This window comes from Capra hircus, chromosome 7, assembly GCF_001704415.2.
Source record: "Capra hircus breed San Clemente chromosome 7, ASM170441v1, whole genome shotgun sequence".
NCBI classification, from domain to species: Eukaryota; Metazoa; Chordata; class Mammalia; order Artiodactyla; family Bovidae; genus Capra; species Capra hircus.
The window spans coordinates 15435064-15454839 of NC_030814.1; the positions used below are offsets into that span (position 1 = coordinate 15435064).

The 19776-nt window shown below is 47.1% G+C and overlaps 1 protein-coding gene across 2 annotated transcripts; it reads left to right on the top strand.

Annotated features, from left to right (window-relative positions):
* Positions 1018–10458, top strand: GLRX (glutaredoxin). Of its 2 annotated transcripts, none has more exons than XM_018050023.1 (3): positions 1018–1315; positions 8612–8731; positions 10304–10458. In XM_018050023.1, exons 1-2 carry the CDS (start codon positions 1109–1111, stop codon positions 8723–8725), a joined length of 321 nt encoding a protein of 106 aa, XP_017905512.1. In that variant the 5' UTR covers positions 1018–1108; the 3' UTR covers positions 8726–8731; positions 10304–10458. The 2 variants fall into 2 exon arrangements, with proteins under 2 accessions (XP_017905512.1, XP_005709470.2); XM_005709413.3 differs by having other exon boundaries at positions 1019–1315; positions 10307–10458.

Below are 19776 nucleotides of genomic sequence, written 5' to 3' on the forward strand. Positions count from 1 at the left end.
TGGACAGGGAGGCCTGGCATGCTGCAGTCTATGGGGTCGCAAAGAGTCGGACACGACTGAGTGACTGAACTGAACACCACTCAGACTCACAAACAGTGACAACAAAGGGATCAAACAGAGAAAAACACCCTCACTGGATCTGCAGTTTGAAATTAGGGTTTGTGCTAGAATTTGCCTCCATGCTAAATTGCTGTTCAAGGGTCACAAACTCAAAAGCTTATGGATGAAGAGCGGGTATCTGGAAGGCGTGAGCCAGCCGGGAGCCAGCTTCTGTCCCCTCCAAAGGGCAACCACACCTCAGCCCCAGCTGCTGCCTCTCATGAAGGTGACCTGACTTTTCAGGGAGAGGCTGCAGGGCCAGATTCTTCTGTGCAATCTCCAGATGTTTGAAGGTGGTGGAGCAATTCCATTAAACAGTGACAACAAACAGGGCAGGCAAGACGAGACTTAAAGTCAAAATCTGAATTTCACTTCTAAATAGATTTCAGTGCATTCTGCTTCTTAAATGATTCTGTGTGTTTTTTTAGAAACCGTGTCTCTGAGAGACAATAAGTGAAGTGAAAGTGGCTCAGTCCTGTCCGACTCTTTGTGACCCCATGGAGTATACAGTCCATGGAATTCTTCAGGCCAGAATACTAGAGTGGGTAGCCTTTCCCTTCTCCAGGGATCGAACCCAGGTCTCCTGTATTGCAGGCAGATGCTTTACCGGTTGAGCCACAAGGGAAGCCCTGAGGGGCACTAAGAACTGACTCTAAGAGGTGCCTGCCTGCCTGCTCAGGCTCCCTCCCTGGAGCTGGTCTGCACCCTTCAAGCTTCTCCGAAGAGCGAGCTGGCTCTGCTTTCTTCTCCAGAGAGGGCACCCCTGAAAGGGCTGGGGACAATGACACCCCCGGGATGTAGTTGTTCATGCTCCAAAGCTCTAGCCGGTGCATCGCTCCAAACCGAAATGACTTTCAGGGCTGGCCCTTTAAAAATCGAGCACGCCGTGGGGGCAAACTCCTCCTCCAGGGAGGTTCCTTAAAATGAGAGCCAGCTGGTCGGCCAGCCGCCGCTTTTACTCCAAAGCTCTACCTACAGTGGAGGTGTGTACCCCCCGGAGGGAGGCGGCATGGCTCAAGCGTTCGTCAATAGCAAGATCCAGCCTGGGAAGGTGGTCGTGTTCATCAAGCCCACCTGCCCCTACTGCAGAAAGACCCAGGAGCTTCTCAGCCAACTGCCCTTCAAACAAGGGCTTTTGGAATTTGTCGATATTACAGCCGCCAGTAACACCAGTGAGATTCAAGATTACTTGGAGCAGCTCACTGGAGCCAGAACGGTGAGCCTGGGGTCTCTTGCCCAAAGGCTGGGGGGGCGAGGGGAGGAGGGGGGAAGGCTCCCAGATGCCTTTGTCTGTGACGGGTGGCCCGTGCCTTCCTCGGGGACACCGCTAGGGCTTCGTCGCTCTGAGAGGGTGCGGGGGAGGGCGCCCGAGACAAGAGCTGCTTCCTTGAATAGGAAGCGGACCTCGGCCCACGGGACGCGGGTGCGCAGCCGACCCGTGCTGGGCGTCAAGGCGGGCGGGCCGGCGGGCAGCTGTGTCCCGGAATCGCCGCCGCCGAGGAGCGCTCTGCAGTCTTTGTTTTCAGCACTGACAGCCTGAGCTTGCAGGGCTGGGCGGTGGAAGGAGGGGTGGAGGGGCCACGGGTGAGCCCTCTGTGTCTGCTGTTGAGCAAAAACCCAGAGCATTCTTTCCTCCGGGTTCACAGGGCATTTGCTCTCCTTCAGTCTTTTCCTCTGGGCTCTCTTTAACCTTAAATTCTCTCCTTCTTCCGTATCTTATCTCATTCCTCCCACTGGGAAAAAAAAGAAAAAGAAAAACAAAAAACAACCTAATGACTCGTTGTGGCTCCTTGACCTAAATGAGGGGATAGTTCCAGGCCTGTCGAGTTAGGGACATCAGAGGCCAGAGTTCTGGCCGGGCTCTCAGTGGCTTGCTGTGTGATCCTGGCAAGTCACCCCACCTGTGACCCTCAGGGTACCCCTTGGCTGCAACACCAGGCCGGAGGAGACCTCTATGGTCCTTTTTGCTTTGAGTAGACAGCAGGGGCTCCTGACACCCTCTCTCCTCTGTGTGAAAGGACTTCCTCTTCCTTAGCGCCCAGGGCTTCCGGTGCGGTCGCCAACCAGCCAGGCCACCAGATCAGCGCAGGTGCCGGGGTCGGAGCGTGGTGCCGAGTCATGTCCCACCAGCTCCCTTTCAGGACACACATTCTAGGATACAGTGTTTGCAGGTGCACATGTCCTAGTTGAGGTTTAGTTTGGATTTGATGGTGTTTTTTCCTTGGTTCTCAAGAGGAAGCCCACCGCTCCAATCAGAAGTCAGCATTCTGGTGCAGAGGGAGGCAAAACTCTACTGCTTCCAGGGACCCCCACTGGGAGCCAAGGACCCTTGGTCTTAGGAAGGTCCTGGAGTAGAGAACACAATGATGAGAGGGCCTCTTGTTGCTTGGCTGGACCACCAGCTATTCAGGATGCTTGGGTCCTAAGCACCAAAGGGCAGTGTGGGTACAGCTGTGGCCCCTGATGTGAGGGATCCCTCAGGGAGGGCAGTTTACAGGTGTTGTACATTAGAATCACCTGTGGGGGTGGTTTAGTCTGTAAGTCGTGTCTGACCCTTATGGGTCAGTCCTCTATGACTGTAGCCTGCCAGGACCTCTGTCCATGGGATTCTCCAGGGGATCTTCCCAACTCAGGAATCAAACCCAGGCCTCCTGCACTGCAGGCTGATTCTTTACCAACTGTGTGTGCTACAAGGGAAGCCAGAATCACCTGGGGAACTTAAAAAAACCTCTCAATGCCTCAGTCAGACCCCATGCCAATTAAATCCCACAGGAGAGGGGCAGACAGGCATCAGTAGTTTTAAAGATCCCTAGGACATGAATTGGAGAAGGCAATGGCACCCCACTCCAGTACTCTTGCCTGGAAAATCCCATGGATGGAGGAGCCTGGTAGGCTGCAGTCCATGGGGTCGCGAAGAGTCAGACACGACTAAGCAACTTCACTTTCACTTTTCACTTTTATTCATTGGAGAAGGAAATGGCAACCCACTCCAGTGTTCTTGCCTGGAGAATCCCAGGGATGGGGGAGCCTGGTGGGCTGCCATCTATGGGGTCGCACAGAGTCGGACACGACTGAAGTGACTTAGCAGGACCTGAATACAAACACAGAGCTGTAAGAGGAGGAAGTGCTGGGGGTGAAATGTAGGCTTGCAATTTGCTATGATTACATCTTAAGTGTTCTCACCACACACACATGCAAATAGTAGCTGTGAGGTCGTGGATATGTAAATTAACTTGACTGCAGTAATCATTTCACAGTGTATCTGTATATCAAATCCTGACATTGTACACCTTAAACACACACAGGTTTGTCAGTTACACCTCAAAAAATGTGGAAGTCAAAATAGAATGTATCTCCCATCAAAAAACCAAAACAGTAATTCCAATTTGCAACAAGGTTTGGGAGCCACATCTTTCAACCAGCAGCAGCTATCCTCTAGCAGGAAAAACAAACCTCTTCACACAACCGTTCAACTCCCACCACCGCCACCCCAATTCACTGTACAGCTAACACTTTCTTCTAATGATCTTTCAAAGTTTGTTTTTGAATTTTTCAAGATACTTTTCACAGGTTCTTGAGTCCTGAATGCATTCCTCCAAGGGGAGAACAAATCCTTTCAGGATATATAACTTCATCCTCCCTAGCGCTGAAGGTTTTCTGTTCAGAGAGACTGGAAACCTTGAGCGCTGTCGCTATCTTGCTATGCCTGTGGTGCTGTGCGAACAGCAGCAGCCCAGTGGGACTCGACTGATTGCAGAAACATAGGACTTCGATCAGGCCACCAAACTGGAGACACTGGTTTTGGTTTTGCTATAGCCACAGCCCCTAGATCAGTGCTTTCACTTATTCTTCCCGAAAGTTCTTTCTTCATGTAAATCCAAGTTTCCTGACCTCTGTCATTCTCCTCCTCTCTGAAGGATGCCTTTGAACATTCCTCACAAGGCAGAACTTTGGGCAACAAAGTTGCTTCATTTTTGCTTGTGTGCAGACATCTTTTCCTCCTTTGCTTTTGAAGGATAATTTTACCGAATACAACAAATATTTTTAAGCACCTGCTGTACTAGGCTCTTTTCTGAACACTGAACAGAGCAAACAAAAATTCCTGCTTTTGTGGAACTTACATTCTAGTAAATGCCATAAATAAAGTAGTATGTTGGAAGGTGGTAAGAGATGTGTGGTATGGAGAAGCCAGGTATGAAAGGGAGGCAAGCAGTAGGCAGCAAGGTACACTTTTAAATGGAGCTGGCAGGGTCTCACTGGTTTTGCAGATCTCTAAAGGGACTGAGGGAGTAAGGCATGCAGAAGTGTAGGCGTAGGACATTCCAGACAGTGGGAACAGTAAGTGCTAAGGTCCTGAGGTAGAAGCCTGCCTGGCGAGAAGGCCTGTGTGGGTGGAGCATTGTGAGTTAGGAGCGGGTGTGGTCTGAGATCATGAGGAATAGGTAGGCAGGGCCGTTCATGCCATCACATGGCACACGGACTGGGCATGTGACGGGAGATGAGATGCTGCTTGATTTTGAAAGGGTCACTCCAGCGGCTGTGGGGAAAGAGGCTGCAGGAAGGCCAGGATGAGGACTTAAGCTGGGGACCTTTGGAGGTTATGGCACCAGCTCCAGTGAGAAAGGAACCGTACCAGGGAGCAGCCAAGGAGGTGTTGCAGAGAGCTGGCAATCAGCTGAGGAGCAGCCTCAGCAACACAGGTGGCACTGCTGGTCAAGAACGCACCTGCCAACGCAGGAGATATAAGAGACGCGGGTTCAAGCCCCAGAGAAGGCAGTGGCAACCCACTCCAGTAGTCTTGCCAGGAGAATCCCATAGACAGAGGAGCCTGGCAGGCTACAGTCCACGGGGTCGCACAGAGTCGGAGACGACTGAAGCGACTTAGTACAGAGAACAGAAGAGGCCACCCCAGCTGAGGCTAGAGAAAGCTGGAGAAGGAAGGCCGCAGAACTCCCAAGCTGGCTTTTCTGGTGGCAGTTCCCTACTTCTTTAATGTAACAGACTCAAGTTCCTCCGAAGAGGGGGGTGGGCTGGGAGGGGAGGCACAGCGCAGGAGCCTTCTCTTCCTTCTCGGATGCATCAGCAGCTTCCTGTTGGGCCACCACAGCCTCCCACACCATCCGGTGGGGCCTGCAAGTTCAGCTTCCTCTGAGGGAGCTGATAACTGAAGGGCTTTCAGTTCAGTTCAGTCACTCTGTTGTGTCAAACTCTTTGTGACCCTATGAACTGCAGCACACCATGCCTCTCTGTCCATCACCAACTCCCGGAGTTTACCCAAACTCATGTCCATTGAGTCGGTGATACCATACAACCATCCCATCCTCTGTTGTCCCCTTCTCCTCCTGCCTTCAATCTTTCCCAGCATCAGGGTCTTTTCAAATGAATCAGTTCTTCACATCAGGTGGCCACAATATTGGAGTTTTAGCTTCAACATCAGTCTTTCCAATGAATATTCAGGACTGATTTCCTTTAGGATGGACTGGTTGGATCTCCTTGCAATCCAAGGGATTCTCAAGAGTCTTCTCCAACACCACACTTCAAAAGCACCAATTCTTCGGCGCTCAGCTTTCTTCACAGTCCAACTCTCACATCTATACATGATCACTGGAAAAACCATAGCCTTGACTAGACGGACCTTTGTTGGACCTTTGATGGGCTTTCCCGTGGTCTTCACTGTTCCCTAGCCCAGAGGAGGGGGTGTTAGGGCAATGGGGCCTTCCAGCTCTCAGCTCTCACAAGCAGCTTGTGTGCCAGATGGCATGCACAGAACTCTGCCCTGGGGACAGCCCAGATGATCTGATCTGATCGTGTTTCAGGGCCTGCCTTTCGGGGGCTGGGGGCTGCCGTAGAGCTATGGGTTTCCAAAGCCTCAGTTAGTTACCCCGGGAGGAAGGAACTGCCCTCAGCACCAACCCGTGGTTGCAAATATGCTCCTTGAGAGTCACCTGGGAACTTGTCAGAATGCACATTCTTGAGCCCCTGCCCAGATCTCCTGTATCATAAATGTGGGGTGGGGAGGAGTAAGAAATCTAGGTTTTAACAAGCCCACCACAGGTCTGATGCGTGGTTCAGGTCTGAGAACTGCTGTCTAAGGGGAGGACTCCTTCCTTCTCAAGGGCTTCTCTCCAACTAATGTAATCCAGACCCCCTGGTCTGGATGGGGCAAGCAACAGGAGGAGTGACAATCACTCAGTTCTTTTCGAAAGTAACGCAAGTTCAAGAATGAACACATCCCTTCCATGGGGCTTCCCTGGCAGCCCAGTGGTTGGGACTTTTCCTTTCAATGCAGGGGGTGTGGGTTTGATGCCTGGTGGGGGACCTAAGATTCCATGTGCCTCCTGTCCAAAAAATCAAAACATAAGACAGAAGCGATGTTGTAACAAATTCAAAAAAGATTTTAAAGATGGTTCACATAAAAAAGAAAAAATAAAAACTAAAAGAATGAAAGCTTCTTTATTTGAAGCTCAGATGAGTTTTACTTCCTTAGGCAATGCTTTCCACAGAAGGAGCCCTGTGTTATAATTATTTGAATTCCATTAGGATTCTTTACCATTGCAACTGACCACAGCCAGCTGTTCCTGGGGGGACAGAAGCCAAATGGCCCCCAACAATCTGAGAGGTGCTTTATTTTCTCTAAAATAATCGCCAGGATCCAGGGGGGAAACTTTAGGTTTCGAGCTCATCTTTCTGCAAATTCTTTCAGCTGGTTAAGATTTAAAAAAGAAAAGCGGCCTTGATGTCACTTCCATGTGCAAAGCTCCCACACAGGCGTGCGGGGCAGGTGGCCCCGTGTGTGGCTGAGGAGGGCACCGCCAGGCTTCCTCACTGGAACACCATCCTGTGCGCTCCTCCTGCTCAGGACACAGGACGCAGCCAAGGCAATGTAGTGCAGGATTCTTTCAACTTAATTTGTAAAGCCTACTTCCGCCCAGATCCCCGTCTTAATAGAAATATGGTAGGACTTATCTGAAATACTTCAGCCCTTTTTCTCAACTCTCTTCCTTAAAAAAAAAAATTCATCTGAACCTGCACCCCAATGTTCATAGCAGCATTATTTACAATTTCCAAGATGCAGAAGTCACCTGAGTGTGTCCATGAACAGATGAATGGATAAAGAAGACAGGGTGTGTGTATACACAGTGGGATACTACTCAGTCATGACAAAGAACGAAAGTCTGCCCTTTGCAACAGTGTGGATGGACTCAGAGGGCATTCTGCTGAGTGAAACAAGTCAGAAAGACAGGACTGCATGATATCACTTATATGTGGAATCTAATATAACCACCACAAACTAGTGAATATAACAAGAAAGAAACTTACAAATACAGTGAACAAACCAGTGGTTACTAGTGAGGAGAGAGGAGAGGCAAGGCATGGGTAGGAGGTTAAGAGGTTGAATCTATTATGTAAAAGTAAGCTACAGGGATACATTCTACCATATAGACAGTATAACCAATATTTTATAATAAGTGGAATATAATCTATAAAAATTGTGAATCACCATATTGTACACCTGAAACTTATACTGGACGTCAACTATACCTCCATAAAGACATGCATCTGAGTAACTGTGCCTTCAGAGGAAAAGCAAAAGCTCTGAAAATATTCTTAACCTCTCCTGCCCCTTCTATTATATCCCTAGTGTTCTGGGAGAGGAACCGGTAGTTCCTGACCCCTCGGGGAGCCTGTGCTGGGCTTGCTTCTTCACTGCCAGTCAGCCTTTCTGCAACACCCTTGGCCTGGAACTTGTCTGAGCCACAGTGAAAGGACTTTCTCCTCCAAGAGCCCCCTGGAATCCTGGAATGCACCTTACCTAGCAGCAGGGAGGGAGCCTGAGTTTGACTCGAGATGAATGTGCTCAGCAGAAAGAGCTGACTGTGTCAGTCTGACCGGCCCTGGAAGACCCACCCATGCCAGCTGGAAACCAAAGCAGATGCATGTCTTTGTTCCCAGAGCTGTGGCACTTCATCCTATGATGGGCCAGGCATTTCAAAGAAGGTGATTCTGACATCATCATCTCTTCCCTAGCTGAGGGCAGGGCTCACAAGAGAGAGACGACTCTCATAAACTGAGTCTAAAACTCAGGGACAGAACTGATGGAAATACTTGTCCAGCTGCACTTAAAAACAAACTCCTTCCTGGTTGCCATGGTTCAGTTTAAGGGCTCACGTGTGGTCCCAGCTGCAGAGAAACCAGAATTCAATCAGGGTGGTCTGGCTGCAGCCAACCAAAACCCATTCCTGGAAAGGTGTTCCTGCAGATTGAAATTTTTAAATCATTTTGACAAGTTAGACAATCTCACACAGAACATTCCATGTGAAAAGCATCTTAGTTTAAAAGCATTCTTGAGTGAATTGTTATGCTTCTCACAAAGTTCTGACTTGAAAGAGTATACATGAGGACGTTGTAAAGTGATTTGAAAAGCTTCAGACCACGCGGAATATTCAGAGAATGATAAAAGCATCTAACCTAATGAAGTTCCCTAAATGTCCTGGCTTGTTTGCTTTCTTAGGTACCTCGAGTCTTCATCGGTCAAGAGTGCATAGGTGGATGCACTGATCTAGTAAATATGCACGAGAGAGGGGAACTGTTGACACGGCTAAAGCAAATTGGAGCCCTGCAATAATTACAGGTGAGTGACAGGTGGGACTCTGGGCCAGGAACACTGACAGATGGCGGAACTCTACTGTTGTGTTTTATTACAATCGAGCAAGGCACCCAAGATAGGCAAAGGGTGATTTGGGGAACTGCGATGTCATGTATGAGTTTCCCTTTTACAAAGTGCATCAGTAGGAGGAAAGCTTTTCTCCCAACCTTCATTTAACAAATATTTATTTAGCACTTACTATGGGCCAGACACTGTACGAGACATTGGAAATATAGAGATGAACAAAAGGATAATATGGAACTTATATTCTAGAGAGAGAGACTGATCAAACACAAGTTAAATAATGCCTGAAACAAGTGAATAATCTGATAGAACATGGCAGAGGGGTAGGGAGCAAACTGAGCTAATGTGGTGAGGAAAGCCCTTTTTCAGAGGGGCTGGCTAAGCCCAGACCTGATTGACAAGACGGAGACAACAATATAATGATGAAGCAGAAGAGCTTTTCAGGCAGAAGGAATAGAAAGCAGGTAGGAAGGTCCTGAGGGGACAAGTATGGAATATTCAAGGAACCAAAAGCAAGCAAGAGCAGACTGCGTGAAGGGCAGTGAGAAGGGAAGGTATTAATAGCAGCAAATGTGGGCAGTGGCCAGAGGTCATAGGCCATGGGAAGCAGCCTGAAATCTCCTAGATGCAATGTGAAACCAAGGTAATTTTTGCTGTACCTGTATTCACCCTGCGAAGCCAACTCAATTCAATTGGCTTCCCATATGACAAGCCAAAGTTTCCTAAAGTTGTAACCTGAAGGAGATCTTTGACTGAATGGAAAACCACAGGGTCATGGATCCTTCAGAAAGGAATCAAGATCCCTTTGGGATCTGATGGGTTCCCCTCCCTGCAGCTCTTGTTGGAGCAAGACGGCTTCGAACCAGGCCAATTCCACTGACTCATCCGTGGAAAGACTGTTTTTATTTTAAGCCAAAGGAGAAACGTAGGGTGTTCAAATTAAAATGTTCTTTGAAGGGTATTTATTGCCCACTAATTAATAATTAACCCCTGAGCAATGAGTACACAGAGTTTGCAGGGATTACTCAGAAAAGCCACAGGAGTGAAAACACAAGGCCTGAAAAGCATAACCGATCCCTTTCAAAGCAAACAGTTTTACAAATCTTGAATTACAGTTCTACAGCTTTATCCCAGCAAGTAAACAGACCGCGTCTGTCTGGGTTAGCTTCCTGGCCTCACCCCATGTGGTGCCAAATGTTTCCTATTCGATACACTTTTTTTTTAACAATTCAGGCTTAGATTAAGAATGAAAGAAAACTTGTGCCTTTCCAGGGAAAGTGGGAAATACCATCCCCCCAGTGACCTCTAGGCTGGGGTGGGTGTTAGAGTCCCCCGTATTCGCCAGATCTCTTTAGCTGCATTGTCCCTCAGCATATTATGCTCTTAGTATTCCACTGGCAACTTGCATTTCAAAACCATCTGCAACTGACTGTGTTTAAATGGTGAGAGTCAGTGCTCTGATAATGAAAGAGAAATGATGGGAACTGCTCTAAGAAGATCCGATTCTTTGTGTTTTTGGTTTTTTTTCCCTAGCAGAGCAGACCCAGGCTGATATCCCCCTTGGGGACAGGATGGCATTGCAGATAATGACAGCAGTTCCTGGAGGATGGACCTGGGGTGACTGTACCCAGTTACAGCAACTGTTTACTGAAATATGTTAACCTCAATAAAAGGGGAAGGGAAGTCAACAGCTTCTTTTGACTCAGTATTAAAAATGGACCAACTTGCCCAAAATAACAGGTCTGATGGATGTCTTGGGTTTCTTGTGGATTGGCCCTTTGGGTTCCCAGGGGCCATGACAAGATATGCTTAGGATTCACTCACTGACCCAAAAGATGGTCCTTCTCTTTGGCACATGTTCTTACCAAGGGTCTCCTCGAGCTGGGATGCCTCTACCTCCAACACCTGGGTTTCTCAACCAACGTCAAAGGCAGGAGAAGGGGATGACAGATGATGAGATGGTTGGATGGCATTACCGACTCAACAGACATGAGTTTGGGTAAACTCCAGGAGTTGGTGATAGACAGGGAGGCCTGCCGTGCTGCAGTTCATGGGATCGCAAAGAGTCGGACACGACTGAGTGACTGAACTGAACTGAACTGATTCTGCTTAAGGACAAGTTTCTCCTTCTTGAGAATCTTCTGACTAATCCTGTCATCTTAAAATACATATTATGGGAGTGGGTCTGGTAAGACCTTTACAACCTTAAGACATTCTTTTGATTTAGTGTAATAACCAACTGAAAAAGTATATAACTCCCTTTCTAAGACTAGCAGTGGGGGGCACTCTCCATCCCCGTTCTGATGTCTATGTCAGAAGCTTTTTCTGTCCCTTATTCACTTTAATAAAACTCTGTACACAAAAGCTCTTGAGTGATCAAGGCTGGTTTCTGGTCCCAAAGCTAGCGCTTCTTTGGAGATCACGAATCCAACATCGTTTACCATAAGCTATCAATACTCTTTTTCATTTTGGAGGACCATATATCCTTCTTTGGTCTTAAGAAAGAGAGGATGGGAACTTTTTGAAACCTTGCTTGTCTGAAAGTGTTTTTATTTGACTGATATTCCCCGGTGGCTCAGATGATAAAGAATCTGCCTACAAAGTAGCAGGAAAAAAAGGAAAGTGAAGTTGCTCAGTCATGTCTGACTCTTTTGTGACCCCATGGACTGTAGCCTACCAGGTTCCTCTGTCCATGGGATTTTCCAGGAAAGAGTTCTGGAGTGGGTTGCCATTTCCTTCTCCAAGGGATCTTCCTGACCCAGGGATCAAACCCAGGTCTCCCACATTGCAGGCAGATGCTTTACTGTCTGAGCCACCAGGGAAGTTCCAGTATGACCCGGGTTCAATCCCTGGATCGGGAAAATCCACTGGAGAAGGAAAAGGCAACTCACTCCAGTGTTCTTGCCTGGAGAATCCCATGGACAGAGGAGTCTGGTGGGCTACAGTTCAAGAGATCGCAAAGAGTCGGACACGACGGCAGCTAACACTTTCACTGGTAGTTCACCTGGATGGAGCTTCTAGTTGGAAGTCATCTCCTTGTGGAAGTCTAAAGGCACTGCTTATGGCCTTCTACTTTCAGTGCTGCTGTTAAGAAGTCTGAAGCCATCCTGATTCTTGATTCTTTGTGGTTAACCTGTTTGGTTTCCTTGTTTAACATTCTGCTGCTGCTGCTGCTGCTGGTCACTTCAGTCGTGTCCAACTCTGTGTGACCCCATAGACGGCAGCCCACCAGGCTCCGTCCCTGGGAGTCTCCAGGTAAGAACACTGCAGTGGGTTGCCCTTTCCTTCTCTAATGCATGAAAGTGAAAGTGAAAGGGAAGTCGCTCAGACGTGTCCGACCCTTAGCATGGACTGCAGCCTACCAGGCTCCTCTGTCCATGGGATTTTCCAGGCTAGAGTACTGGAGTGGGGTGCCATTGCCTTCTCTGTTTAACATTCTGGAAACTTGCAAAATCTTCCCTTTGAAATATCACAGCGATATGTCTTCGAGGGTCTCTATACATTTTAGGGGCTACTTAGAGGTTTGAAGGGCCTTTGGAACTGTTATTGAGCTATTTTATGGATGTTTTCCTTCCCTCCATTTTCTCTGTGTCCTTTCTGGAACTCCTAGGAATCGGATTCTGGCTTTCCTAGACTTGTCCTCTAATTTCCACTATATTTTCTCTCCTATTTTCTACTTTTTTGTTTTGAAGGACTTACTCATTTTTATCTCCTTATTTCCCTATCAAATTTTTCATTTCTGATAATGTTTTTAACTTTTAATAGCTCTTCAATACTGCCTGAGTGTTCCTTTTTTCCTTCTAGAATTATTTTTGCTTTGTAAATGCCCCAGTACTTGTTGAGTTTATTGAGAATTCTAAAAATACTTTCACTGAATTTTTTTCCCAACTGTGATTTTTTTCCTTATTTCATAAAACAAGAATTTTTCCTTGTTCTCAGCTGTTTCCTCTGTTTTTCTTACTCTTGTTCTCTGGATGCAGTCTTTTCTCTCACATAGAATATTAATTCTAGTTAGGGCCTTTTAAATAGTGGTCTTCCAATTCCAGCATTTTCTATGAGTTCCTATGTTCTGTTTCTGCTGAAACTGGAAGACCTTCCAACGTTCTGCACTAAACATCTGTGACCGAGCTGTGTGTAAACACTTAAGTATGAGGCCCAAACCAGGTTGGCAGATTTGTTGCAGGAATTGGCCTTGTCAACTGGTAGGCTTCACCACAGAGCCTTTTAAATGTCACCTTCTCAGCAAGACCTCCCCATCACCCCATTTAAAATTTCACTTGGCATGCTCTATCCCACTTGTTTTTTTTCTGTAGCATTTATTACTAACATGTCATATAATTTGGTTATTTTATTCACTATCTGTCTTTACTGCTAACCTGCAAGCCCCTTATTCGCTGCTGTATCTACAGCACTTAAAGACTGTGTATGTGGCAGGCACTTGATAGGTCTCTGTTAGGTGGCTGAATGAATGAATGAGTGAATGAATGATGAGATGCAGGTCACCCAGCTGTCAGCTCCTGGGCGTTTCTCTTTTCAGCTGTTCAGTCTCTCAGTTTCTCAGCTGGGGAGTGGGGCTTGCCACCAGGTTCCCACTGCCAAGCAGGGAAAAGGGATTTGGCAGCCCCCAATCAGTGTGCAGACTCTCACGTAATTGTCTATTTTCTGTCTGTTCCTTGCTGAGTAATTCTGAGTGATTTGCAGGAAAAGAAAGAACTATCACCCCAAAAGCATCAAGAAGTTGGCACAAGGGGTTGGCAGAGGAAAACAAGAGTATCCAGCCAAAAAACCTACAGCCAAGGCTCTGTAACTTTAGTTTCCTTTGAAAATCAAGTGATTCAATCTCCTACACATGTCTCACTTTAATAACTGCCTTCAGTCTGCCCCTTCCAGCCTGGCTCCTGGACTGGGACACCCAACAGCCATTCTTCCCAATTCAGGGTTGTTCAAAGACAGTCCTGATGGAGAAACAACAGCCAGGGGGAATCAGTGTGGCCCAGCTCACACTATTTATATCCCCAGTGGGTATGACTAGGCCATCATCATGACATTTGGTTGTAAGAGAAAGCCACACTCCCTAATTCACTGTACTGGAACAATTTTACCTGGGTCCTGGGAAATATTTTAACGACTTGGCACTCCTGAGTTATTTTAATTCAAATCTTTTTGTTACATTAATAGTGATTTTTTTCTTATTAAGTACATTGGACATTTGAAGGGGCAGAATTTAATCTTACTAATTTGTGGAAGAGAATTCTGGCCTGGTCCCTTTAAGCATAGGTGATATTTAAACACGGGTCTATATTTACACACCATTTGTAGTTCCTGTCCCCAGGTGACTTGTCTGGCCAGCTGTGCAGAGCTGAAGAGGGAAAGGAGAGCCAGTGAAAGCAGAACTCTGTGTGATCCCTCTGGGGCCTCACCTGCTGCACCTGGGGTCTTATTCCTTGTGGCCCTTCCTGCTCCTTTGGGGTCTTCCTTCCCACCCACTGGGCTGGAGCCTCTGGACCCTGCAGCTGAGTTATTTCAGGAGACAGCGGAGTAGCTGCTTCTGACTTTTCTCTCGTGTGCCTGTGAAACTTGGAATAGCCGGTGCAAAAACCACAAGTTGTCTTTAAGGTGGGATGGTGTGGATTCTGCACTGCCTTTTCTGATGACTCTTCCAAAGCATCCCGAGGGCTGAGGTGTGATGATCTTGACTCCAATCTGCCCTGGGTTCTAATCCTGGTTAGACCATGGGGACCCAAGGACCCACTCTAGGTAGGAATGGAGGACCGACAACTCCGGGGAAGACCAAACTCGAGAGCTCAGCTGACCAGACTGGAGGCTGCCCCCCAACATCTAGAACAAACCCCGTGTGTGGAGAGAGTGGGTGTAAAGCTAACTCTGAGTACCCTTAGCTCACTGCCTGGAAGAGCCCAGTCACAAACACAGTCGCTGAATGACTGGACTGCACCAGAGGGTCAGGGGAGGAAAGGATGGGTCTCAGGCTGCCTCCGGAAAGAGGAGAATGTGGGTGGTCCCAGACAGATAACCCCCAGGTTAACCAGCGAGAGCCCCGCTTCTCCTCTTCATCCAGGAAGCCTGAGGCAGGCAGCAATGTGCAATGTGGTTTCAGGCCACTGGTTTTTTTTTTTTTTTAATGGTCTGATTCTATTCCTTTTTCACATGTATATATATTCTTTTTCATATTCTTTTCCATTCTTGTTTTTCACAGGATATTGAATATAGTTCCCTGTACTATTACACAATGGACCTTGCTATTTATCCACCCAATATATACATACAGGGTGCATCTGTTACTCCTAAGCTCCCAATCTGTCCTTCTCTCACCCCTCTTCTTGGTCCACATTTGAGGCCAATTTACCCCAAACCCCTTGCATTCAGGTGCAGCCTCATGGCTGAAAACTGTTCTTAACCTGAGAAATTCCCATCGTCCAAATGAGGGATAGGTCAACAGATTTGAAGCACTCCCTTACACATCCAGAGCTGGCAGGAGACAGAGCATCCCTCCTTTATAAGAATCTGTGGACTGGGGGATAAGCGTTTCTCACTAACAGGACGGTCTTTAGTCAAAGGACCCTTTTCTCCACTGATAATGCTTTGACTACAGGAGAGTGGACCCCGCAGAACCTGGGGAAGGAGCTCAGAGTTACTGAGAAGGTCAGAGAAGACACACAGATGTTCTGATTTACCATGGGGATACATAAAGAGGGGCCACGGTGTGTTTCACTGCATCTAGATTTTCTAATATTTTAACAAAAATGAACACTGTTTTTACCCAGTTCAAAGGTTTTCTTGGTCTGTTTCCTCCGATGCCAGCAGCAGCAGGGATAAAATGTAAATTCATGTGAAGAATCATTGCATGTACATATAATTATCTATTCAAAACATTTTTTAAAAAGCATCCTCACATTCATAACAGCTTTTGATTGTTACTGTTGTCTCAGTCGATGGTTGAAGCACAATGACTACATCTGACTACATCTGGAGAGGCTGTGGGCCATCCCATTTTTTTAATATAAAAAGAAGAGGGGGTACAAGTTTGGCAATGTTGGAGACTGCTTCCTTGTACCAAAGAGATGGCTGACAGTGATCCTCCTCTGTCTTCCTACTTGTACAGATCAAAACATGGAAAACAGCTAGCATACAGGTAGTATCGCATAATAGTTAAAACCAAGGCAAGGGTTTTATCCCACGTTTCCTAGACATTGTTAAAGAGGCTATTTAGTGTCCCCATTGGTTAAAACAGGTGAATATGAGAGTCTGCAGGGTACACTGATGGAAGGAGCTTGGAAAGACCCAGCTGCACACACACGGGGTGCCAAGCACTTTCTAAGTTTTGAGCATGTTTTCATTCACGTGGGCCTCAGAGCAGCCCAATAAGCCAACTATTCTCATCGTCACTTCCATCCTACAGACAGGAAAACTAAAGCACAGAGAAGCTAAGCTGCCCAGGGCCCCTCAGCAGAGCCAGGACTTGAGCCCAGCAGGCACTGGGGGTACACACTCCCACTGCTCTGCCTTTCGCCGCAAAGGGGACTGTGTTTCCTGGTTTCATGGGATGACTGATGGAGGGCCTCCCTGGGGTCTGGGCACTGAGCCACAACCTCGACTTGCTATTTCTCCAGCAAGGACTGCATCTGGGCTCGGTGTTCCTCCAAGCAGGTTCCTCAGAACACCGGCTCCAGGGCTTGTTGATAAACGGTACATGAAGAAAGGGGCTTTATGGTCAAATGCGTTTGGCAAACACTGGGCTGCACAGTGTTCTGGCCTGCAGGTCATGTACTCATTCGAGAGTCCCAGCCCTTTATCTGATCGACTTTTAAAACGTACGCTCCTGAGGACAGCCAGTTTCCAATCTGGCATCTAAGAAGCTTGGAAGTTGCTCCTCCATCCTGACAAAAAGTGACAAATTGAATAACTGAGAAATTGATTACTCTCCTTAGATCCGTAAGAAAAGCAAGATGCCCCCACACAGGAGAGACTGACACGCAAACACAGAGAATCTCAACTGACAGGAGAATTGGTGCTGCAGGAGGGGAACCTGAGCCGTGCTCAACAGCTGGCTTGAGGCTCCCCGTGGATGACGCTCACAGCTAAAAGCTCCAGGGGGACCCAGTCACCGGGGGCCCACAATGTTGTGAGTTTTACCACCTGGAGTTCTAACCAGGTTCTCACAGTGAATGCTGGAGGGAAAAAAACCCCATGCTTTACCTGGGGCGGGGAGAAGAGGGAATTATTTGGAAACACACCAGAGCATTCTGTTTTTCTTAACAAGATCTGTTCTCAAGAGTTAACTATCTAACTAGGGCCTAACAGGCTGGGGTGTTATCAGAGCCTAACTGACCCAGGGGAAGAGAAAAACCCCAACTCCAAACCCCTCTAGCCTTCCACAAGGAAAAGGGAAATTCCCAGCTCCATTGACGTCACCCTACTTGGCTTAGACAGGCCCCCACCGAGGGCGTGGGCTCGAGCAGCACATGTGACGCCCACAGGCTCACTAACAAGAGGCCTAACCGCAGCAATACTAGAGGCGCCTCACGCTGCACACATCTGGCCACCACGTGAGCAAACTGCCTGTTTAGAGCAGTTATCTAGTACACTGTCTCTGGCCATCAGGAAAAAAAATGACAAGTGGGATTTCTCTGGGGGTACAGTGGTTAGGACTCCGAGTTTCCAATGCAAGGGGCACAGGTCCAAACCCTGGTCAGGGAAACTAGGATCCGGTACGCCAGGCAACATGGCCAAAGGGGAAGAAAACACTAAGGCTTCCCGGGTGGTCCAGGGGCTAAGAATCTGCCTTGCGATGCCAGGGACACCAGTTTGATCCCTGGTCAAGGGAAGATCCACCTCTCCAGGGCCTGGGTGCAGCAGCCACTGAGCCACATCACAGCTACTGAAGCCCCCGTGCCTACAGCCTGTTCTGCACAACAAGAGAAGCCCCACAATGAGAAACCTCAACCAGAGCAAGCCCGCATGCAGCCATGAAGACCCGGCCAAAAATAAACAACTACACCTTTTTGTAAAAAAGAAAAAAAAATTATAGGTATATTAAAAGGCAAACAACACAGCTGGATGAGACAGAGAGACAATAGGCAGGGCTGTTGCAATGATCAGACTGGGAATTTAAAACAGCTATCCATTGGCAGATGAATGGATAAGAAAACTGTGATACATGTACACAACGGAATATTACTCAGCAATTAAAAAGAATGCATTTGAATCAGTCCTAATGAGGTGGATGAAACTGGAGCCTATTATACAGAGTGAAGTAAGTCAGAAAGAGAAACACCAATACAGTATACTAACGCATATATATGGAATTTAGAAAGATGGTAACGATGACCCTATATGCGAGACAGCAAAAGAGACACAGATATAAAGAACAATCTTTTGGACTCTGTGGGAGAAGGTGAGGGTCGAATGATTTGAGAGAATAGCATTGAAACATGTATATTATCACATGTGAAACAGATCACCAGTCCAGGTTTGATGCATCAGACAGGGTGCTCAGGGCTGGTGCACTGGGATGACCCTGAGGGATGGGATGGGGAGGGAGGTGGGAGGGGGGTTTGGGATGGGGAACACATGTACACCCGTGGCTGATTCATGTCAATGTATGGCAAAAACCACTACAATATTGTCAAGTAATTAGCCTCCAATTAAAATAAATAAATTAAAAACAGACAGAAACAGCTATGAGGAACATGCTAAAGACTCCAATGGATAAAGTAAACTGCATGAAAGAACAAATGGGCAACATAAGTAAGCAAAGAGAAGGAAATTCTAAAAAGAACCAAAAAAGAAGTGCTAGAGACCAAAAACACTGTGACAGAAATGAAGAATGCCTCTGACAGGCTCATTAGTTCATGAGACATGGGCTATGTATGGTCTGAGCGTGTCCCCCACAAATTCATGTTCCTCCTCCAGGGGGATCTTTCGACCCAGGGATCAAACTCAAGTCTCCTGCACTGGCCCGTGAATTCTTCACCACTACACCACCTGGAAGCCCCTTATAAGCTACCTACTCTGGGGTATTTTGTTACAGCAGCCAAAACCAATTAAGACTGAGGAAAGAGTCTCTAGGCGTAAGTAAGAATGTCTCAAAAGAAACCTCCAAAACTTAAAAGCAAAGAGAAAAAAAATTACTGAAAAACCCAGAATAGAATATCCAAGAACTACAGGACAGCAACGAGAGTCATGCAGAATAGGAACACCAGAAGGGGAAGAAAGACAGAAAGGAACAGGAGAAATATTTAAAGCAATAATGACTAAGCATTTCCCCAGACACCAAACTACAGATCTAGGAAGCTCAGAGAAAACCAAGAAGGAAAAAAAAAAAATGCCAAAAAAACCCCATTACACCTAGACTGCTTAAGTGCTAAGTCACTTCAGTAGCATGGGATTCTGTGTGAGCCTGTGGACTCTAGCCTGCCAGGCTCCTCTGTCCATGGGATTCTCCAGACAAGAATACAGGAGTGAGTTGCCGTGCCCTCCTCCAGGGGATCTTTCTAACCCAGGGATCGAACCCATGTCTCATGTCTCCTGCATTAGCAGGGGGGTTCTTTATCACTAGCATCACCTGCAAAGTCCCCACACCTAGACTAGTCATTTTCAAATTACAGAAAATAAAAGATAAAGAAAGAATCTTGATGGAGCTACAGGGGGGAAAAAAAAAACAAACCTTACTTATAAAAGAGCAAAAACAAAAATTACATCTGACTGCTCCTCAGAAACCATGCAGGTAAGAAGCGAATAGACTGAAATAGTTAGTGTTGAGGGAAAATTTGCACCAAGCTAGAATTCTGTACACTGGGAAACGACCCTTCAAAAGTGAGGGAGAAATAACGACTTTCTCAGGCAAACAAAAACCGAAGGAATTTGTTGTCAGCATACCTACTTGCAAGAAATGTTGGAAGTTCTTCAGAGGGAAGAAAAACAATAAATGAGCTGTTAAGCCCTGGAAGACATGGAGGCACCTTCAAAGCGTAAAACTGAGTGAAAGA

Coding starts and splice junctions, on each gene's coding strand:
- GLRX (XM_018050023.1), top strand. CDS start 1,109: ATGGCTCAAGCGTTCGTCAATAGCAAGATCCAGCCTGGGAAGGTGGTC. Junction 1,316..8,611: donor AGCTCACTGGAGCCAGAACG/GTGAGCCTGGGG, acceptor TTGCTTTCTTAG/GTACCTCGAGTCTTCATCGG.